The sequence below is a fragment of the Thalassophryne amazonica genome, chromosome 3 (genome assembly GCF_902500255.1).
Source record: "Thalassophryne amazonica chromosome 3, fThaAma1.1, whole genome shotgun sequence".
Lineage (NCBI taxonomy): Eukaryota > Metazoa > Chordata > Actinopteri > Batrachoidiformes > Batrachoididae > Thalassophryne > Thalassophryne amazonica.
Window position 1 is genome coordinate 91,090,877 of NC_047105.1, and position 24,121 is coordinate 91,114,997.

Below are 24,121 nucleotides of genomic sequence, written 5' to 3' on the forward strand. Positions count from 1 at the left end.
GTGATCGCATGACTGTAGTCTTCCCCTCAATGTGAGGACGTAATAATTCCGACAAGGACAGGAGTGAGGACCGAGACATTCGGAAATTTTCTTTCCATTCCCCCGGGAGAACGACTTCCCTTTCAAAATTCTCCCACCAGCTGGCAGTGCCTCCCGGTCTGACCCAAAATCGGCGAGGCCGCCTTGCCCGAAAAATATGCTTTGGACGTGGACGTAGGGTCATAATATTGCTGAATACAGCTGACCGAATACTGCTTCTTCGCCTCTGATCTTCAACGTGAAGCAAGAATTGGGCTTGCAAATATATGCACACAAAAAGCGCCTGGACAATGGACAATACCAACACTTTGAGAGCATCCATGTTTCTGAATGTAAACACGGGTTGCCCATTTGACGTCAACATGTTCGGGACGTTTGGGAGTGTAAATCTCCGGAATTCACTTCCACACACAAACGCATAACCGGAGTTTTCCCAAATCTTCACTTTGGTCGGAGTTTTTACAAATAATCGTTTTTACGGTCCTACATCTGTGTTTACGTGTGGATGATAGGGCGAATTGTACAAAAATAACTTTGTTTTGTGAGATACCCTGCTACGTGTGGACAAGGCTAAAGTGCCTAGATGGAGTAGCGCTAGCCATTTGTTTGTAAATGTTGATGTACCCACATGTCCTGCTGTGCTCAAGAATCTTATGTATAGATGTATGTGTAGACTTACTGTGTCATGCAACAGCATAATTGTAATGTTAGTGAATCCTGCATTGAGTACAGTCAGATTCACTTCAAGATTATGGAATCACTGGTGTCACAGTTTATATGTGACTTTATGAATAATGTCATGTACTGTGGTCTTTTAGATCCTATTAACGTATTTATTTATACTTTTTTTGGATGATTGTATATGTTTTTATGGACCTTTTTGTGTCTGGAGTAAAGATTGAATTGAATTTGAAATAAACAAAACATATAGCTGAAGCCTAATAACTTTGAAAAATAAAAAATTAGCAGCGTGTATTTTTATTCTGACTGGAATTCATTTTAGTGTGATGATGGAATTCATCCTGTTTTTTTTCTCCTCCTCAGTCACGTTTTGTGATTGAACATACAACCAACTACGTTAACTTGTGATCTAAAATAAATACTTTTAAAAAATAAAAGCTTATTGCAGTTCAGAGTTCTCACCTGCTTAATGTGAGAACTTGTACATTGAACACTGCTCCGTTCAGCCCCCTCCTCCCTCTCCTTGCCTGTGTGAGCGAGCAGAGCATCTCCGCGCACACAGCTCGTTCACTGACAACTCCGCATTTTTGATGGCTTTCAGCAAGACGTACACTGCTTTTTCGGCCATCTTTTTAAAAAATTGACTGTCCAAATGAAGGTTGGATGGCTTGCTATTCAAAACTCTTGTAATCTCTGAATGGCTCAGTTATTTAAGACGCAAGTTTGGAAAAAAAATTGTCAGACTTGTGACCACTTTTAATCACAAGACCGACAAGGTTTTCAACTAGACATCGGTCTAGCAGGGGAAAATATCTATTAGACATAGGCCAAAAATTAGTAGTCCGTGAACTCGGACCAGTGGATTTCTCTACCCCTGGTTAATTATCTCCAGTATGTTGTGCAAAGTCAGCCATCCCCTATAACAAAACATTTTATTTGTAGCACATTTTACACTTAAAACAAACCTCAAAGTGCTACAAGATAAAAAGACAATTTAGAAGGTCGATATAACTAACATAAAACTTTGTAAAATATGAGGAAAGATAAAACTTCAAATAGTAAGGTTAATAAAAGTCACAGGCTCTGAATAAAACAGATGTTTTAAGTCCTTTTTAAAATTTTTAGCCATCAGCATGTCCGTCTGTTTGTTTTTGCTTGCTAGCACAATATCTCAAGAACCAGTTGATGAATTTCATTCATATTTAGCTTGATGGTGTACTTGGGTGATCCCTGACACCAGGCGATTACGGTGACCTTTGGTTTTATTGTAGGAGGGCTGGTACTTACTGGTTTATGTGCTGCCTTGACCTACTGGAGAATTGGCAAGACGGCTGCCACCAGAACCACGACCCCTCACCTGTCCATCTTGATTAATGAGTTGGGCAAGGCGATACATTCTCAGATTGTGTTAACATCTCGGCGCAAATGCACGCCTTGCAAAGGAAGATGCCGGAGACCAGGGAATACCCATAAATTGGATCTGGTTGTTCATGAAATCTGCAAATTGTTTTCACTGGTCAGCCATAAACATGGCAGGTTTATCGGCCTCTGAAGGTCAAAACACCCCGTTGTTTTCCTCCAGAAGAACTTCTACGGCCTTGGTGAACCATTTGGCTGCCTTCTTATCTTTCTGCAACTTCAGCACACACGGAAAGAAACTGACATAAACCTGACTCATTTGCCACTCACACATGGACAGAGACTGATACGCATGCTCCCACCCCTACCCCTCCTTTGTGTTCCTGTCCCCACCCCAGCCCCCGCTCACACTATTCCCTGCAGCGCAGCTTTAGCTGCTGCAGCTCCCCGTTCCCCCCAAGCTGGCTGCGCGACCACGTGTTGTTGCGGCTCCCCACACTCACATTTCCTCAGTTCGAATAACGGACTGTTTCAAAGTTCAGCGTACATAAACAATCAAGCGGTTGTTTTAATTCTGATGTGTGCCATTATTACATTCAACGAGTAATAATTGTGGATTAATTGCTGTATATTTGTCTGAGGTAATTGGGTGTGAAATGAATTGCCCTTTTAGGGATCAGTAAAGTTGTCTGAAGACCTTGGGGTCAATTTCAAGGTCACAGCGAAATATTCAAGACGTTGTCATGGCCACCCTTGTTAAGTGTTATTCGAGTGCATAGAGTAGTTCTTTCAGGTAAGTGGGAATATTGCAATAGATGCACTGGTCAAATCAAATCAATTTTATTTATATAGCGCCAAATCACAACAAACGCCCCAAGGCGCTTTATATTGTAAGACAAATGCCATACAATAATTACAGAACAACCCCAACGGTCAAAGCGACCCCGTATGAGCAAGCACTTGGTGACAGTGGGAAGGAAAACTCCCTTTTAACAGGAAGAAACCTCCAGCAGAACCAGGCTCAGGGAGGGGCAGTCTTCTGCTGGGACTGGTTGGGGCTGAGGGGAGAGAATCAGGAAAAAGACATGCTGTGGAAGAGAGCAGAGATCAATCACCAATGATTAAAAGCAGAGTGGTGCATACAGAGCAAAAAGAGGTGAATAAAAAGAAACACTGGGTGCATCATGGGAAACCCCCCAGCAGTCTAAGTCTATAGCAGCATAACAAAGGGATGGTTCAGGGTCACCTGATCCAACCCTAACTATAAGCTTTTTCAAAAAGGAAAGTTTTAAGCTTAATCTTAAAAGTAGAGAGGGTGTCTGTCTCCCTCATCCGAATTGGGAGCTGGTTCCACAGGAGAGGAGCCTGAAAGCCCATTCTACTCTTACAAACCCTAGGAACTACAAGTAAGCCTGCAGTCTGAGAGCGAAGCGCTCTATTGGGGAGATATGGTACTATGAGGTCCCTAAGATAAGATGGGACCTGATGATTCAAAACCTTATAAGTAAGAAGAATAATTTTAAATTCTATTCTGGAATTAACAGGGAGCCAATGAAGAGAAGCCCATATGGGAGAAATATGCTCTCTCCTTCTAGTCCCCGTCAGTACTCTAGCTGCAGCATTTTGAATTAACTGAAGGCTTTTCAGGGAACTTTTAGGACAACCTGATAATAATGAATTACAATAGTCCAGCCTAGAAGAAATAAATGCATGAATTAGCTTTTCAGCATCACTCTGAGACAAGACCTTTCTAATTTTAGAGATATTGCGCAAATGCAAAAAATGCAGTCCTACATATTTGCTTAATATGCGCATTGAAGGACATATCCTGATCAAAAATGACTCCAAGATTTTTCACAGTATTACTGGAGGTCAGGGTAATGCCACCCAGAGTAAGGATCTGGTTAGACACCATGTTTCTAAGATTTGTGGGGCCAAGTACAATAACTTCAGTTTTATCTGAATTTAAAAGCAGGAAATTAAAGGTCATCCATGTCTTTATGTCTGAAAGACATTCCTGCAGTTTTACTAATTGGTGTGTGTCCTCTGGCTTCATGGATAGATAAAGCTGGGTATCATCTGCGTAACAGTGAAAATTTAAGCAATGCTTTCTAATAATACTGCCTAAGGGAAACATGTATAAAGTGAATAAAATCGGTCCTAGCACAGAACCTTGTGGAACTCCATAATTAACCTTAGTCCGTGAAGAAGACTCCCCATTTACATGAACAAATTGTAATCTATTAGATAAATATGATTCAAACCACTGCAGCGCAGTGCCTTTAATACCTATGGCATGCTCTAATCTCTGTAATAAAATTTTATGGTCAACAGTATCAAAAGCTGCACTGAGGTCTAACAGGACGAGCACAGAGATGAGTCCACTGTCTGAGGCCATAAGAAGATCATTTGTAACCTTCACTAATGCTGTTTCTGTACTATGATGAATTCTGAAACCTGACTGAAACTCTTCAAATAGACTATTCCTCTGCAGATGATCAGTTAGCTGTTTTACAACTACCCTTTCAAGAATTTTTGAGAGAACAGGAAGGTTGGAGATTGGCCTATAATTAGCTAAGATAGCTGGGTCAAGTGTTGGCTTTTTAAGTAATGGTTTAATTACTGCCACCTTAAAAGCCTGTGGTACATAGCCAACTAATAAAGATAGATTGATCATATTTAAGATCGAAGCATTAATTAATGGTAGGGCTTCCTTGAGCAGCCTGGTAGGAATGGGGTCTAATAGACATGTTGATGGTTTGGATACCTTATATTCAGTCCTTGCAGGAACAGGCAGCCAGTGAAGTGAATCGAAAATGGTGTGATATGTTCAGATTCTCGTCCCCGTCCTTGCACTGCACTGCTGTTCTGAATGTACTGTATTCTCTGGAGACTGCAATAATCCAACCGAGAAGAGACAAAGGTGCAGACTTGCATTTGGGTATCTGATACGGAGAGAGTGGGAAGGAATTTGGCAATATTTTTGAGGTGGTGAAAAGAGATATTGCAGTAGTGTTTGATATGGGCTTCAAACGTGAGTTGATGATCAAATCTTACTCCAAGGTTGGTGACTGAGGAGGAGACGGGAATTTCATGGCCATTAAATGTATTACTGGTTGTGGAGGATGACTGGATCTGGTGTGGGATGCCAACCAAGATTGCTTCAGTTTTGGAGCTGTTCAAATTTAGAAAGTTGTGGTTCATCTGCGTCTTTATCTCATCCAGACAGGTAGTGAGTATTGATGGAGAAGATGATGAGGATGATAGCAGAGCTGCAGATGAGCATGTGTTGAGTTTCAGGTGAAGCTGTGTGTCATCAGCGTAACACTGAAAGGAGATTCCATAGTGACTAATGACATGGCCAATGGGGAGCATGTATAGAGTGAAAAGGATGGTGCCAAGGACTGACCCCTGAGGAGTCCTGTAGGTGTCAGTGTGAGTCTGTGATGTTCCAATTCCAAAGGAAGTGTACTCTGTCCTGTCAGTGACATAAGATGGAAACCAGTTAAGGGCAGGGTCATTGAGTCTATTTGTGTGATTTGGTGGTTAGCTCTGCTGCCTCACAGCAAGAAGGTCCCAGAGTTGCTTCTGGCCTGATACTTTTGAATGACAATGTGCTGTGATGAATCTGTTGAATTCCATAAAAACCATATGTGCATGCAATGTGGAACATGGGCCAAAAAATGTATTGGGCTTGTGCTGCATGTTAACAGCGTCTGTTGCTGCTTAACTTGGAGTAATGTAAACACAAGTCAGACACTTTGAATCATGTAAGGCTGGCATAATAACTATATTTTAGGGCAGTGGTCCTGGAGATCACTTGCCTATTATCCTCTTTGAGGTTTCTGTGCTGATGCATCTTTGCATCATCTCAGCCAGTGATTGGAGATGGTTGTGTGGCTATTTACTTTTCTACTTTTGTTCCATCATGCAGTGGCATATACCAGTATAAAAAAACAAAAAAAACAAACTCATAGACAAAGAAGCTTGGAAAGGAAACACTTTTCACTGTGTTAGCCTAGCATACACTACCTGCTAAATTATTCATTGTGTTTCAAGTACCCCCCACCCATCTGACTGCAGTGCTAAATTCAACCAATCAGGTTCTTTTATGTGAGATGGAGTGGAGCAGCAACCATTAATTGATTATTAAATTAATGGCTAATTGTTTGGTAATTCATTACTCATTTTGAGTCTTACCTTTTAGCAAATGTACAAATTCTCTGGTTTCAGTTTCTTAAAGGTGAGTATTTTGTGGTGTGTTTGCTTGTGTCTTTACTCATCTCTGACAGTGAACTGAGTGTCTTTTGAGTTGTGAACAAAACAAGACAATTGAGAAACCCTTATTTTTCACAGTCTTTACATTTTAGAGACTAAACAAATGCATTAATCCAAAAAATAATTAACAAATTAATCGATAATGAACATAATTGTTAGTTGCAGTTCTATGTAATATGATAGGATTTTCTTTTTTGTGTGTGTGTATGTCTTAGAAAGAGGCAAAGCAGTGTGCAAGATTTTCTTCCATATTTCTCTCCATGAATGCATTTCTAATTTTTGGCACTTTGATAGACTGATTACAATGGTAATGGTTGCAGCCGTAGAGTAGAAATGACACACCATTGAGAGTTTTAAGGACTGTACATCATGTTAAAAAAGCTATACATTATTTGATTACCCGTAGTTCTCTTGTTTGCATCAGCTAGAAGCCATGCAGACATACAAGCGTGCAGATTAAGTTGAGCCATACCTGCACCACTCAGCACTATTTAACAACATGGGTATGATCATTGTGCTTAACAAATCAAGAGCCAGACATCACTGGATTTGGGTAAACAGGTGTGTGTGTGTGTGTGTGTGTGTGTGTGTGTGTGTGTGTGTGTGTGTGTGTGTGTGTGTGTGTGTGTGTGGAGCAGCAGGAGATGGAAAAATGTGCGTGTCAAAAGATCTTCAAGAACATAGTTGGTCAGTCCTGCTGTATGCCAAGTAATGTTAGGTAAAAACATTAAAAACAAAAGATTTTCAATTGGGGATCATATAAACCTATGACTGATGGTTGATGTTTTCACTAATGACCTCATATCCTCTGGTTGCTCAGAGAAACAGAGGGATCTTGCCAGGAAGGGATCAGTGAAGAATGGGACTGTGGGAAGCCCTGTCAATCAACAACCCAAGAAGAATGCCAGGACAAGGTAATACCATCCACAGCCGATTTGTTTCTCTATTATGTGGACCAACATTTCCAAATGTTGCACTTTGCATTAATTAGCATCACAACTGGCATGTTTTACTGTCATCAATAAAAAAAAAAAATACTACAAGCAACCGAAATGCAAACTAAGAACCTGGCATGGCTGCAGCTGAAGCATTTATTTACTGCCAAACTTAGAGATGTCATCAGACTACTTAATGCAAAACCAAAATAGACAGAGGTACACAACAAGGAGTCTTAGAGATGGTGTGTGTGTGTGTGTGTGTGTGTGTGTGTGTGTGTGTGTGTGTGTGTGTGTGTGTGTGTGTGTGTGTGTGTGTGTGTGTGTGTGTGTGTGTGTGTGTGTGTGTGTGTGTGGCACTGAAGTCAAAGCACTGTATAAAAGCCACATTTCTCATTTGAGGGCCCCTGCTCCTCAGTGAACTTTATAAAGAGTTTGTTTGCTGGCAGGTCTGAAGTTTGGGCATTTTAATCTACAGTGTATAAACAGCTGGCGTTTGACTCCAACTGTTTCTTTCCTCTTGTTTCTGCTCGATAATTAGCTCTGCGAGATTAATAATAATAATAATAAATTTTATTTATAAAGCGCCTTACATTTGGCAAGCAAATCTGAAGGCACTACCATAAAAATACAATAAAATAGTTGAATGGGGAAAAAAAACAATTAAGAAAAAAACTTTTAAGAACAGTTACGTCTTTAAGTGTTTTTTAAAAGTTTCAGCTGACTGTGGCATTCTTAGATGGTAGGGAAGAGCATTCCACAGTCGGGGTGCAGCCATCTGGAAGGCCCTATCTCCCATAGTGTGGAGTTTGGCCTTTGAAAACTGGAGTTGGTGACTGTCAGCAGAGCGAAGGTGATGTGATGGATTGTAAGGACTGATCAGATCTGGAGTTGGTGACTGTCAGCAGAGCGAAGGTGATGTGATGGATTGTAAGGACTGATCAGATCTGGAGTTGGTGACTGTCAGCAGAGCGAAGGTGATGTGATGGATTGTAAGGACTGATCAGATCTTTAAGGTACACCGGAGCGCTGCCATAGACACACTGATAGGTCAGGAGACGGCTCTTATATTCATCCTGAACCTAACAGGGAGCCAGTGGAGGTTTTTAAGGATGGGTGTGATGTGCGTGGACCTCTGCATCCTCGTCAGGATCCTAGCAGCGCAGTTCTGAATATACTGCAGTCTCTGCAGGCTCCTGCCAGGTATCCCGACGAGGAGTGCATTGCAATAGTCCAGCCTGGAGGAGACAAAAGCATGGACCAGTTTCTCAGCATCAGGTAAGGAAAGGAAGGGACGGAGCTTGGCAATGTTCCGGAGATGAAAGAAGGTAGTTTTGCAGAGGTGCTGGATGTGGATGTCAAATGACAGGTGGGGATCAAACTGTACCCCAAGGTTAGTGACAGAGGAATTTAAGGGAATGTTGTGGCCGGCAAATGAAAAAACAGTCAGAGGCAAGGACCGAAGTTGGTAAGGGGTCCCAATGAGCACACCTTCGGTTTTATTCCTGTTTAGCTGAAGAAAATTGTCATTCATCCACACCCCCGTCTCCTCCAAGCAGGCTGTAAGAGCAGTTGAAAGTGAGGGCGATGTAGTGTCCAACCTGACATAGAGCTGAGTATCATCAGCATAGCAATGAAAGGCAACTCCATGCCTGCTGATGATGTGGCCCAGGGGGAGCATGTAGATGGAGAATAATGTGGGACCGAGGACTGACCCTTGAGGTACTCCACAGGTGACAGTGTGGGCCCTCGACCTGGCTCCTCCCAGAGCCACATACTCAGATCTATCAGTCAGGTAGGACCGAAACCACTGGAGTGCTGTGTGGGAAATGCCAATAAAGTATTGCAGTCGGTGGAGGAGAAAAGAATGATCCACAGTGTCAAAAGCAGCTGAGAGGTCCAAGAGTAATAAAAGCGATGGAGAGCCCTGGTCAGAGGCCATCCGCAAGTCATTGGTGACCCTAACCAGGGCTGTCTCTGTGCTGTGTGCAGTGTGAAACCCTGACTGAAATATTTCATAAAGACTGTGCAAGTGTAGGTGATTGTGAATTTGGGTGGCAACAACTTTTTCTATAATTTTTGAAAGAAAAGGGAGATTGGAGATGGGCCGGTAACTAGATAGAATATCGGGATCAAGAGAAGGTTTCTTTAGCAGAGGCTTGATAAGAGCTCTTTTGAGAGAAGTTGGAAGTTGAGAGACGTTGAGAGAAAAAAAAACTTCAAAGTGCTCTTTTGGATGTTTACACTGGAATGCATCACAGTATGGGGGTGTAATATGTCCTAAAATTAATATCATGTTTCACTTTATGGGCAGTGACAATGTTATATCACTGGCTTAGTGTCCTTTGACCCCTTTAGTAATTATCTTGATAGAGCAAGAGTTTTACATGTATTTTCATTTTAAAATCTGTTCCTTCAAAGTTAAAATCTGGATTAAATATCAACAGTCTTAGGTTTGACAAATCTGTGGCTCTGTTTTATTGACCATTAAGTCTTAAATGAGCCCACAGCTGGTTCTCACAACAGAATCACAATTTAACAACGTTTCCACAACTGTTAACTTGTGTCTTCATATGAAAATGACTTTATAGCCAGTTGCATCTAAAAGAGAAGTAGCAGGTGTATTGACATGTGCCGCTCATCAGAACAGGAATAAAAATGGACCTGTGATCATCACGGCCTCAGCATGGCGGTGCTGATCCAAGTGCACCATGCACCTGAATCAGTGGTGGGCACAGTTCCGATAATCGATAATTATCAAAGATAATGTTTTCATTATCGGATTATCTTTTTAGATAACTTTAAAAACCATTATCGGACTAATTATCTTGCGATAAATTTTTGTCACATAATTTTTAGACCGATAACATGGTAAATAAAATTGAACAGCTACAAATATTTATAAAACTTAAAATCAGTTGAGCACCTACCTCTTAAATGTTTCATAGCTGATGTGTAGTTCTACCCTCTGCAAAACAGAGAAGAGCTGCTTTAAGAAGAAACCGCTCCATCCTCTGTAGACAAAGGAGAACTGGTCCCCAAAAAAATAAAAACTAATTTCTCTTAACCCCATACTGATACGCGGGCAGTATCACCCAAGTCATCCAGAGGCATACATTTTTAACTTATGGTTCAACTTTTAACCAAACTAATGTTGGACAAGTTATTAAATTAATGTTGTGTCTGAAGTTTTATAAAGTGAAAATATCAGATATACGTTTTAGTTTTAAAGTAATGCGCTAATTTTTAAGGCTTTAGTGTGGATATATTGATATTATATATTATTATTATTATATATTATTATATTATTATATATATTATATATTATATATTGAGCGCCTTGGGGCAACTGTTTGTTGTGATTTGGCGCTATACAAGAAAAAAGTTGATTGATTGATTGATTGATATATGTGCTGTGCCCAGCAGTACATTATGGGTAGGATAGGGTAATCTCAGTACATTCACGACATGAGAAATGCATTTCAGACACTCTGATCAGGCTCTCTGGGTTTATAGATGTTGTTATTGTGTCTGCGTTTATTAGATTCCACGCATCTTAAATGTAGCAGATACGGATTATCTGGAATTTTGTTTTGGCAAGTTTTCAAGGTCTCTACTGCCATCTACTGGCCAGTAGTGTTCATTCCCCTTATTGACGTATCCCATAATCCCTTGCGTGCCAGAGAGTCGCTGCAGTCAACAACAACATATAGAGAATCAACGCGATGACGGTTGTAAATTAATATTATACTACAAAAATGTATTTTTCTTTTATGCTTTTCGTCACATTAATAAGAGACTGCTACATGATACCCTGAAAACTTGTTAAAACAATTATAACAAATAATCCGTGTCTATTACATTTAATCTGCGTGGAATTTAATAAACGCAAACCGAATTTCAGACATATTATATATATTAGTCTCGAACAAAGAGGACAAACAGTGTTGTAAAGAACAATAATCAAGACGTTAAAGAGCAAACTTCACTTTCCTCCAGAATGACATGATCAGTAAGCGAGCGTAGCTCACAGCAGCTCCCTTTGAAAATAATGGAGAGACACCCTGTGATTCTCGCATGTTTACATAAAATAAACACAATAACAATGTCTGTAAACCCAGAGAATATATTCACAAGAGTTTTAGGCACAATATAAAAATAGTTTTATGTTGCGATGTTAATGGTGTTGTCTGTGTGCAGCGGTTAAAGTTCAGCATGATCAGAGTGTCTCAGTGCAGTTCTCAATGTTACTGAGATCTCGCAGTGCGGTGACCTCTCTGAGGTTTTGCGGGATTTGAAACTTCAATAAGGCGAATAGCCAACATTTATGTGTCAAGACAGTATTGAATGCACGTTTTACAGTATCATAAAACGTGTGCATATTCTCTCCACATGCAAAACATTTTGTGATGACACTTACAGGGCTCCGTAAAAATGCCTGTTTTTACAAATAAAAATGGAATATTTTACAAAAGCACATTTATCTGTAAACACCAACACACGACACACGTCACATTAACGTGTTGGTTTACATAATGAATGACTGAACCAATCAGTGTTTAGCAGAGGCACATTTTACCCAGAATCCTTTGCGATCTGTCTGTGTTTGTTACAAAACCTCAGAATTAGTGCATTATTCAACATTAAAAGATATATGTTATATTTTAACTTTGTACAAATGACAGAATTGACATTAATGGAGTTATTCTATCTGTATTAATATTTATAAATCAAAACCATAAGTCAGCACTGCTTTATTTTCCAAGACCTCCGCCTGACCGGAGCGTTGTGAGTGGTAGAGAGGTGGGCTTTGTGGCTGCTGTCAGCTTGCTTCTATGCTGGAAGCTGTGTGGTAAACAAGAGCTTCCAGCAGGAGGCAGGATGTTCAAAGACAGAAGTGCGGGCTCATTGTTTGGGTTTGTTGTTGCTTTTGTTGTTACCAGAAGCGATCGTGGTTATGTGTCGACGCGGGTTGAGGAGCGGACCTGCGTCAGACGGAACCCAGCGCTAAAAATAACCAGAAAGCGGTTCCAATAACAAAAAACAATTTCTTTATTTCACCCGCTGGTGCATAGTAACACACGCACAACCCCGGAACCCCAGACCCGGCCACACTTGGCTAGTCGGCCCCAAGCCAATTCCCCCCCAGAGGACCGTCCCATCAACCCTGGAGGTGGAACCCGGAAGGAAACAAAATAAAATCAAAATCCAACCCCCGGAGGACTACCAAAAACAACCCCGGGGGGATATAAAACGACCGTAAACCCTGTTACCTTCCCCGGCACCCCGAAAGACCCCAGGTCCCTCCCAGAGCCCCTCGGCGGCTCAATTTTGGCGAACGGCTCAAAACATTAAGCCGGGGAAGGGAACAGGAAAAACTAACCCAGCCCCAACCCCAAGGCACAGCGGAAAACTGGAAATACATCCGGTGCCCCAACTCGACCATACCCCAGCCTCTCGGGAGGGGTGGAACTACCGAAATGGCGAACGGCAACAGATCGGCCCACCCCTCCGACTGAGGTATGTCTCTGCTGCACCACACCCCGGCAACACCAATGACAAACGGTACAAAGGCTCACCGAGGCTGGAGTGGAACCGGGCCCTAACCAAACCAAGAAAAACGCCCCTAACACCCCCTCCCCCCTAGGTGCAGAGGTCTTCTGAGAACGCTCAGCGTGACCAACCTGCACCACCCCACAACCCACAAGACAAACGGTCTTGGGGCAAGTGAGGTTGGGGTTAGTGATGTAGGGAAATAAAAAACAACAAAATAAAATGACCCAACAACCCAAACAGAAAATACCTAAAAACACATAAAAAATAACAATCAAGTGAGCCCAGACGGGCTTCTAACCGCCTAACATTCACTCCACCAGACACGCCTCTGACTCCCCAAACAAATTATAACCCCTATTTAAAGAAAACAAAACATTAACCCTTACAAGATTTTTGTGTGCACGTTATTTTGCCTGTCCCAGAACACCTGGAGATACGTCACCAGAGAACATTGCATCAAAAATGAAGCACAGGCTTCAACGTCTCCCGCATAAGGCTCCGGACGACAAACAATCAGTTCGGACGCCGAATCTCTGGGAGACGGAGTTATCTGCACCAGTATCGATGGTGCCGCAGCTGGAGCAGCAGGAAGCGGAACGGCTTGCGCTACAAGCTCTGCAACACGGGCGTCCGCTGGCCCAATTTGGCTTGTGAGATGCGGCAATTGCTCCCATATTTTCTCCAAGTGTTCTTGAACTTTTTCGGCAAAAGGAACCGCCTCTGCCGCTGGGTCCATTATGGAATGGCCGGGAACTACTGTTATGTGTCGACGCGGGTTGAGGAGCGGACCTGCGTCAGACGGAACCCAGCGCTAAAAATAACCAGAAAGCGGTTCCAATAACAAAAAACAATTTCTTTATTTCACCCGCTGGTGCATAATAAAGTGCAAAAACTAAAATAGCGTCCTTTTGGTGGAGTGAAGGCTGGCACGCTCTCCAGCGCCCAAAAGGATCGAAGCCCGGCGCTCCTGGACCCACCACTACCGCCAAACACCCCCCAGGTGGACACGACAAACCGACTCTCTGCGAAGGATAGAAGGGGTGAGGTAAGTCAGCAGTTACAACTAATATCCTTCAAAAGACACACACTATCAGCAACACATTCAGGTCTGTATTTTAAGCTTTATGCAAATGAGCAGCTTCTCACAACAGGTGGAGGATCACTTGTCCGCACGCCAAAGCAGTGAGAAGCAAGCTGCACAATTCTCATCACAATTCAAATATACTGCGTAACAAAATACCAAGTTACTATCAACAATTAGTCAAATACTTAATCACCTCTGATGTGTGCTGACAGCATGTGTCCCTCACCCTTCCTCCTTCACGGGCTCGATGTGTCAAACCCAGGCGCGGTCCTCAGCGTCTCACAAACGAACATCACAAGGTCGAGTTCCCGGCAGTTCTGCTTGAATCACACATGACTTAAATGCAGAACGCCATCCAATTATCTGCTTCAGCCGAAAGTCTTTAAGGCTGCACGTGAGCACCATTCACAGGTGCTGCACATGATGTTGATGAGGGTGAAGGACTCTTCAGCCAGCACCTTCTCCACAGACAAATCAGTTTTCATGCCACCTGGAGAGCAAAGAAAAGAAAAGAACACCAAAATGTCCAGCCACACCCCCCAACACACAACAGTGGTGTTAAAACTCAAATTCATTTTATTAGTAGTTGCAAATGTACCAGAGACAATACTGGAATTTATCGGTTATCTGTAACTTCCGATACATTTTTGGGTGGTTTATCGTTTTATCTTTATCAAAGGTAACGTTTCAGTTATTTGATTATCTGTTATCGAAGTTAATTTTTTGGTTATCTGTGCCCACCACTGACCTGAATTTACCAGCAGCCTGCTGACAGCACCTCACCAAAAGCACACATGTATTTGAAGGATGTGGTATAATATGTTGTTGTTGTTTGCCTTTCAGCTGCTCCCATTTGAATGGGGTTGCCACTATAGATCCAGCACAGATCTGCATTGGGTATTTCACAAGTTTTACGCCGGATGCCCTTCCTGACACAATTTAGGCTTACCTAGAGAAACACACACAGTCCTTGGTCTTCCAAAAGGTCTTCCATTCAAGTACGTACTAACCAGGACCCACTCTACTTCTGAGATTTGACAGGATCAGGCTCACACAGAGCAGACTGGCTACTAATGTGATATAATATGACTGAGGCCACCGATGTGCACCACAGGATGCCACAGGAGGTTTTTCCTACCTGTGGCAATCAGAATGTATAACTCCTCCCCCTTTGCAGGATGAATACATAATGGTCAGAGTTTTCAGTTACTCAGAGATACAACCCCTGGCAAAAATTATGGAATCACTGGCCTCGGAGGATGTTCATTCAGTTGTTTAATTTTGTAGAAAAAAGCAGATCACAGACATGACACAAAACTAAAGTCATTTCAAATGGCAACTTTCTGGCTTTAAGAAACACTATAAGAAATCAGGAAAAAAAATTGTGGCAGTCAGTAACGGTTACTTTTTTAGACCAAGCAGAGGGAAAAAAATATGGACTCACTCAATTCTGAGGAAAAAATTATGGAATCATGAAAAACAAAAGAACGCTCCAACACATCACTAGTATTTTGTTGCACCACCTCTGGCTTTTATAACAGCTTGCAGTCTCTGAGGCATAGACTTAATGAGTGACAAACAGTACTCTTCATCAATCTGGCTCCAACTTTCTCTGATTGCTGTTGCCGGATCAGCTTTGCAGGTTGGAGCCTTGTCATGGACCATTTTCTTCAACTTCCACCAAAGATTTTCAGTTGGATTAAGATCCGGACTATTTGGGACTTCCGGGATGACGAGGAGCCGAGTAACAGCATAACTTTTGAGCTCCACGACGGTCCGTCACCCCGCTGACAAAAAACTACTAAAATTCAAACGAATGTTTCATAAAAATGTCAGGGGGCAATAAGAAGAAGATAAGAACGACTGTACAAGAAACTGCGAAAGACAGAGAAGGTACGCTCGCGGAGATCACGGAAGCTAACCCTGAAGTTAGTAAATTAGCTGAAAATACGACCATGGATGCTATTCAAGCTAATATTTTGGCAGCGCTGAAGAATGTTCAAGATGACATTAAAAGAGAGTTTAACGACAAAATTGACTTTCTTAAAGCCGAGGTGAGCGCTTTCAGAGAAGAAATGGCAAATGATGGGCTCAACGCCGATTTAAACAACGTTACACAGAGAGTCGAGGAAGTAGAACAGAGATTGGCCGACATGGAAGAGTTCAGTGTTGATGTTAATGATGCATTGGAGCACACATTACAACTGCAGATGGATCTGCAAACAAGATTGGTCGACATCGAATCTCAGACACGCAGAAATAATATTAGAATCCATGGGATTGCGGAGGAGGCTGAAGGAACAAATATCCAAGCATTCATGGAAAATTTTATAAAAGCAGAGCTCGACCTCCCTGAAGCCAATTTGGCAATACAGCGATGCCACCGCTCACTCAGCTCCAAACCTCCACATGGAGCTAATCCTAGATCCATCGTGATCCACTTTCTTGAACACAGGATGAAAGAGTTAGTGCTCCGCTCCGCGTGGCGTAAAGGCAACATTCAATTCAGTGGAAGATGGATTTACTTTGACCAAGATTACCCAAGTGACATACTGTTCAAGCGCAGAGCTTATAACCATGTGAAAAAAATACTCAAGGAAAAGGGTTACCGCTTCCAAACTTTGCATCCAGCCAGACTACGTGTGCTCTTTGGCACGGACGGAGACAGCGCTATTTACAACAATGTGGAGGATGCTTCAAAGGACCTGGAGAAAAGAGGGATTTTGCCATCACGATCAGAAAATATAACGGATGAGACAGTTGCACCGCCCACCGGAGCAAAGCGACCTAAATTCATGCGAATGACAAAGAAGCAGAGCAAAGGAGAGCTGATGAAGAGTATCCAAGAAAGATTGAGCGCATTTAAACGGAACACAGTCTAATGCATTGACCTACATAAAGAAGAATAGTACAGCCGAACTGTAAAGTGAGTTCTAAAGACGATTGACGGACCATTGGAGAAAGAGCTTCCTCACCTTCTGCTGTCACAATGGACAAGAGGAGCGGAGGGACAGCGCAGAGAGGGTTCCCCTATTTTTATAGGAAACTCCCTCTCAACATTGAAGGTGGACTTTTCCTTCACCAATGGAGGTCACATATGTTCAATGTTTGTATCTTTTTTTTTCTCTTTTTAAGCAGACCCTTTTGTGTTATTTGGAGCATCTATTAGGATATAATTTATATTTTGGCAATGTTAGATGAGCAGAAATATACAGTCGTCACTCTTAATGTAAATGGCCTACATAGCCCTATCAAAAGAAGCAAAGTGATTGCAAAAATGAAAAGAGAAAGATACGATATAATATTTTGGCAAGAGACGCACCTTTCTGCCACGGAGCATGAGAAAATACGTAAAATGGGCTTTAACAATATGTATTATTCTTCCGTTAACAAAGGACGCTCAAGAGGAGTAGCTATTTTAATACCAAATAGAGTACATTTTCAGTGTACCGCACAGATAAGTGATAAAGATGGATGTTACATATTAGTAAAAGGTCATATAGATAACAAAGAAGTAACATTATTGAACGTATATAGACCACCAGGAAAAGATAAGAATAAAATTAAGAGACTATTTGACCTTATTGCAACAGAAACATCTGGAGTACTTATATGTGCGGGGGATTGGAACACTTGTCTCAACCCCTGTATCGATTCCTCTAGTAAAAACAAAAAGCTCCAAACCGAAACAAACCTTATCAAAAAAATGCTTAATGAATTAGGGTTAATGGATGTATGGAGAAATCTATATCCTTCCGGAAAAAGTTATACATTTTACTCACACTCTCATCAAATACATTCAAGACTGGATTATTTTTTTATGTCAACGTCGGATAGACACAGAATAATAAAATGTACCATAGGGGTTAGAGACGTGTCTGACCATGCAGAAGTCTGTCTGACACTCCATTTAGATAATGATAGAAAAGAATCCCTATGGAGGTTTAATACGAGCCTCCTTAAAGACGGAAAATTCTTAGATTTCACGAAAAGAGAGTTTAAAGACTATATGGACCATAATAACAATGGGGAGACCTCTCCTAGCATTGTATGGGATGCCTTAAAGGCAGTGTTAAGGGGTAAATTAATTATGTGGTCCTCATTAAAGAAAAAAGAAAAAGAATGTAGTATCAAAAAAACACTTGACAAACTGAAAAAATTAGAAATTGAACATATCCAAAATAAAGACAATGCCATTTTAAAAAGGATTGATGAAACAAGACATAGTTTGAACAAATTATATGAGGACCAAATAGAAAAGAAAGCCAAATTTATGAAACAAAGCTATTATGAAAATGGCCCAAAATCAAAGAAACTTCTTGCATGGAGAATACGTAAACAACAGACGGATAGATTTGTGAATGGGGTGAGGAGCCCTACTGATAATAAAATGTGCTATGATTTGAAGAGTATTCAAAAGTCTTTTGTAGCATACTACCGACAGCTGTATGCTCAGCCACATCTACAGAACCCACAACTTATAAATTGTTTTCTTTCACAGCTGGATTTACCATCTATAGGAACTGAACAAAATGCCATTTTAAATAGTGAAATAACAGAGGAAGAAATCAACAAAGTTATTTCTAAATTAAAAGGAAATAAAATTGCTGGAGAAGATTGTTACCCAGCAGAATGGTATAAATACTTCAGAGATCAAATAACCCCTTGTCTCAAAAAATGTTTTAATTATATTCTAAAAGGTGGAAAGATTCCACCTTCTTGGAGAAGAGCAGTTATATCTGTAATTCACAAACCTGGTAAAGACAAAACACAATGCGGTTCTTATCGACCAATATCCGTTTTAAATATTGATTACCGCATATTTGCGACAATATTGGCTAAAAGACTCGAAGTTCTGATTCCAGAACTGACAGATGCTGATCAATGTGGTTTTGTACATGGCAGACAAACACACGATAATATTAGACGGGCTCTTCACCTCATTTATAACATGAAAAGATTAGAATCTGTTGCAGTTAGTTTCAACGCTGAAAAAGCATTTGACTCTGTCAGTTGGGAATATCTTTACCTAACCCTTAACAGATTTGGTTTCAATACAAATATAATTAACTGTTTAAAATCATTATATGAACTACCTTCGGCCAGAATTAAGATAAATGGGGACCTTTCAGATACTGTATATTTGGAAAGGGGCTGTCGTCAAGGTTGCCCCCTTAGCGCTAGTCTATTTGCACTTTTTATTGAACCCCTGGTGTTGTGTGGGCCGCTGAAGAGGAGGTACTGCTGGCCCACCACCACCAGAGGGCGCCCTGCCTGGAGTGCGGGCTCCAGGCACCAGAGGGCGCTGCCGCATCATGGGAGTAGCCTGGGTGACAGCTGTCACCCATCACCAGACACAGCTGTTCCACTCAGCACAGAGGTATATCAGGAGGACGGCGTCTCCACCTCAGTGCCGAGATATCGCCTAAGACTAAGGTAGTATTCTCTGCGTTTATATATTGCATAACCAGCTAAACCTGTTAAACCTTTTCAGGACTGGTGACTACAGATAGCTTCATTGTTTGGATAAGTACTCACCTTCCTGCTGTTCTTTGACAAGAGGTGGAGGCGGCTTCTCCCCTCTCCGTTACTGGGTGCGGTCATCCACGCCTGTGTGTTGTTGCTCTCTCCTGCCAGCAGTACCGGATCCGACGAGCGGAGGCAGTGGCCACCTGGGAATTCGGGACTTGGCGGTTCCAGTATTTCCAGGGTTCGGTGGCGGAGGAGATCTGGGTGGTTCCGGTTCGACTGAGACGGACGTCTCCTACCTTCGAGCCTGCCCACACGACACCAGCGGATTCGACCCCAAATTGTGTTTGTTATATTAATTGTGCTTGTTTCACAGAAGTAAATCTTGTTATTTACCTTCTCCATTGTCCGTTCATTGCGCCCCCTGTTGTGGGTCCGTGTTCCTACACTTTCACAACACCTGGCTCAGGCTATCAGAGAACATAAAGACATCTCAGGTATCGAAATAGGAGACACTACATACAAAATTTGTTTATATGCAGATGACATCCTCTTGACATTAACCAATCCGACGACCAGTTTATCCAATCTGTTGACACTATTGTCTGAATACGGTTCATACTCTGGGTATAAATTAAATTTACAGAAAACACAAATTATTACCTTTAATTATCAACCACCCATAGAAATTTCTAAAGAGATAAATATCAACTGGAAAGGCAACATTATTAAATACCTTGGAATATCGATACCAAAGGATATATCTTCACTTTATGATGAAAATTATAGAAAATACACAGCTAATATTAAAGTAGACCTACAACGATGGGCATTAAAACCAATTAATATGTACGATAGGATTGAGACAGTTAAAATGAATTTATTACCAAGGTTCCTTTACCTATTTCAGGCGTTGCCAATTGAAATAACTTTCACACAATTTAAGGAGTGGAACAAAATGTTATCAAACTTCATATGGGGAAACAAAAAATCAAGAATACGACTGCAAACTTTACAATTACAGAAAGAACAGGGTGGTTTAGCCTTACCATGTTTAGAAAGTTACAATAAAGCTGCGCAAATACGAATATTGTTGAACTGGTGTGACCTTAGATATGAAGCTAAATGGAAAAAGATAGATCAAACATATTTTGATATACCACTACAAGCTATGGTTGGTGACAAACCACTATTGAAAACATATTCAAAATCTTGTTTGATCCCTCCTTGGATAAAATCTCCAATGAACGAATGGATTAAAATACTTAAAAATAAGAATGTTGAATTCAAAGCTAAGATATTACGCTGGCCAGCTTATGATTCCGAATTTTTGCCAGCCAAAATTGATAGCAGGTTTCAACAATGGCCACAGGAGGGCATAACGAGCTACTGGGTCATAACAACAAAAGGTACACTGAAAGGTTTCTCAGAGCTTTTAGATAAACATAATCTGAATAGACATGACCTTTTTAGATATTTTCAACTAAGACATTACTTTAATAAGAAAATTAAATATGAAGGAGAAGAGGAGTATTTGGTGAAACATTTCCTTGCGGCTTGTAAAGGTAACGCACCAAAGAAACAAATAACAATAATATATAAAGGTGTACAAGCACTTAAGAATATTTCTACTATGTACATTAAAGAAGCATGGGAAAATGAAGCCAATATCATAATAACAGAGAAAGAGTGGCTTGGTATATGCAAAACTGTTATGATTACTACTTGTTCTGGTTTTTGGAGGGAATTTGCATGGAAGAACACGTTTTTTTGTCACACCACATATCAAAAGTAAGCAGTGTAACGACCCCGTAAAAGCCTATTGTTGGAGAGAATGTGGACATACCAAAGCAGGACATTTTCACATACTCTGGGACTGTGTGAAGATCGCACCCTATTGGACAACGGTGATAACAACAATTCAAAACATTATTGGATTAACTGTGTCAAATGGATTTATTGAAATATTTTTGGGATATATCTCTTGTGAATTGCCTAAATCACAAAAATACCTTTTGTCTATCTTGCTGGCTGGAGCAAAAAAAGCGATTACTAGGAAATGGCTGAGTAAAGATGTACCTTCACTCCACGATTGGGTTAATGTGGTTAACGAAATTCAAGAAATGGAGAGGATGACTTTTTCACTGAGATTGTCTGTCGAGAAATGTAACAGATATTGGGAGAAATGGGAACGATTCACTCGTTCACTGAATCTTTAAAAGATGACGTACTATATAGCGTGTTATACATTATCACTATATGTTCATATAGTTGATGCCCAATTTTATTTTCTTTCTCTTTTTTTTTTCTCTTCCAAGAGGTCTGCTTGTTATTACCATTGTTCCATTTGCATTTGTTAAATATATAGGAAAATTGTTCAACATCCAAAAATAAAAATAAAGTATAAAAAAAAAAAAAAGATCCGGACTATTTGCAGGCCATGACATTGACCCTATGTGTCTTTTTGCAAGGAATGTTTTCACAGTTTTTGCTCTATGACAAGATGCATTATCATCTTGAAAAATCATTTCATCATCCCCAAACATCCTTTCAGTTGATGCGATAAGAAAAGTGTCCAAAATATCAACGTAAACTTGTGCATTTATTGATGATGTAATAACAGCCATCTCCCCAGTGCCTTTACCTGACATGCAGCCCCATATCATCAATGACTGTGGAAATTTACATGTTCTCTTCAGGCAGTCATCTTTATAAATCTCATTGGAACGGCACCAAACAAAAGTTCCAGCATCATCACCTTGCCCAATGCAGATTCGAGATTCATCACTGAATATGACTTTCATCCAGTCATCCACAGTCCACAATTGCTTTTCCTTGCCCATTGTAACCTTGTTTTTTTCTGTTTAGGTGTTAATGATGGCTTTCGTTTAGCTTTTCTGTATGTAAATCCCATTTCCTTTAGGCGGTTTCTTACAGTTCGGTCACAGACGTTGACTCCAGTTTCCTCTCATTCGTTCCTCATTTGTTTTGTTGTGCATTTTCGATTTTTGAGACATATTGCTTTAAGTTTTCTGTCTTGACGCTTTGATGTCTTCCTTGGTCTACCAGTATGTTTGCCTTTAACAACCTTCCCATGTTGTTTGTATTTGGTCCAGAGTTTAGACACAGCTGACTGTGAACAACCAACATCTTTTGCAACATTGCGTGATGATTTACTCTCTTTTAAGAGTTTGATAATCCTCTCCTTTGTTTCAATTGACATCTCTTGTGTTGGAGCCATGATTCATGTCAGTCCACTTGGTGCAACAGCTCTCCAAGGTGTGATCACTCCTTTTTAGATGCAGACTAACGAGCAGATCTGATTTGATGCAGGTGTTAGTTTTGGGGATGAAAATTTACAGGGTGATTCCATAATTTGTTCCTCAGAATTGAGTGAGTCCATATTTTTTTTTCCCTCTGCTTGGTCTAAAAAAGTAACCGTTACTGACTGCCACAATTTTTTTTCCTGATTTCTTATAGTGTTTCTTAGGGTGGTCCATAAAAATGGTCAAATTTTTTTTTCAAAAAACTTCAAGTCTCACCCTCTAAATTTGTTGTACCTAACATAAAAACACATCATGTACAATTTCATAAACTCTAATAATTTTTACTGATAGCACACAGCCCTTAAAGATTTTGCTCGCAATAACTTTGTCATATAGTATGGTCATTTCCAGATATTTCCAAATTATTTCTGTCAGTTTAATATTGATATGTCAGGACAGAAATTATGGCAATACATTGGAAAATCAAATCTTTTCATATCCCATAAATAGTTAACACTAAAACATGAATTGTGAGATGCAGTTCTTCTCGTACATGTATCATGCTCCTACAATACCTACATACTGGGGTAGTGAAGATTTTGTAACAATCAAACATTGCATTTTCATTTTATTGATGAAATACTTTTTCATTATTGATAAATTTAAATAAGTCTATGCTTTATATATTTCCACATATATTTTGATCTAGCTCCAAACAATAATATTCTTTATGCCTTGCAGTACTTAATATTCAAAAATGTATGAATCAGCACAAGAACCAACTATACAGCTGTGTAACATAAGAGAACATCCTTTACATGATAATGATATTTAAGTTGCTTGTATCATGACCAAGACTTGCTGCCGTTTCAGTCAGAATATAGGTGGCACTTCTGTCTGTTGTTTTGGTCCTATCCAATGCTGCTGCAAGTCCTGGTGTTACAACAGCTTTAATTTTACTGGCTTTTTGTGGCACTGGCATAACAAATTCTTCATCTGGACTTTCTGTGTTCTCTTCACTCTGGCTGGAGACAGTGTCAGGTAGTGAGACTTTAGATGGTCCAGGCTGCTCCAGTTTCTCTTTGTATTTTGCTTCTGCAGCTTTCTTTTTTTCTGCTCTTTGTTCTTTGGCAGTTTGTATTTTATCTATGCCTGTCATGCATCCTCTACCTTTCTCTCGCTGAGCAAGTAGGAACTGTCTGTCATCTTCAAGCTTTATCATTGTTAGGACATCCTGATGTGCCATGTCAAACAAGTCCTCCAAAGATTCACAAAACACTGTTTCATCTTTCTTCTGCTTGTCTGTATTGCGATTCTTGGTCTTTTTCAATGTTTTCCATTTTCCGAACACCTTTTCTAACTTTGTGATCAGATGCTGCTTTGCCCTCAGTGGGATTCTAGCTCTCTTCCAAAAAGGAATTGCCATGTCTATAGAGGTCACAGCAGCATCATGG

General features: G+C 40.6%; 1 protein-coding gene across 1 annotated transcript in view; it reads left to right on the forward strand.

Moving 5' to 3' along the window:
- The window catches only part of fam219aa (family with sequence similarity 219 member Aa), a 66,916-nt gene that overhangs the window by 30,104 nt on the left and 12,691 nt on the right, over positions 1–24,121 (forward strand). The window contains exon 3 of the mRNA XM_034167087.1: positions 7,178–7,271. Within this exon, the coding sequence (XP_034022978.1) occupies positions 7,178–7,271 (94 nt within the window). The remainder of the gene's footprint in view (positions 1–7,177; positions 7,272–24,121) is intronic.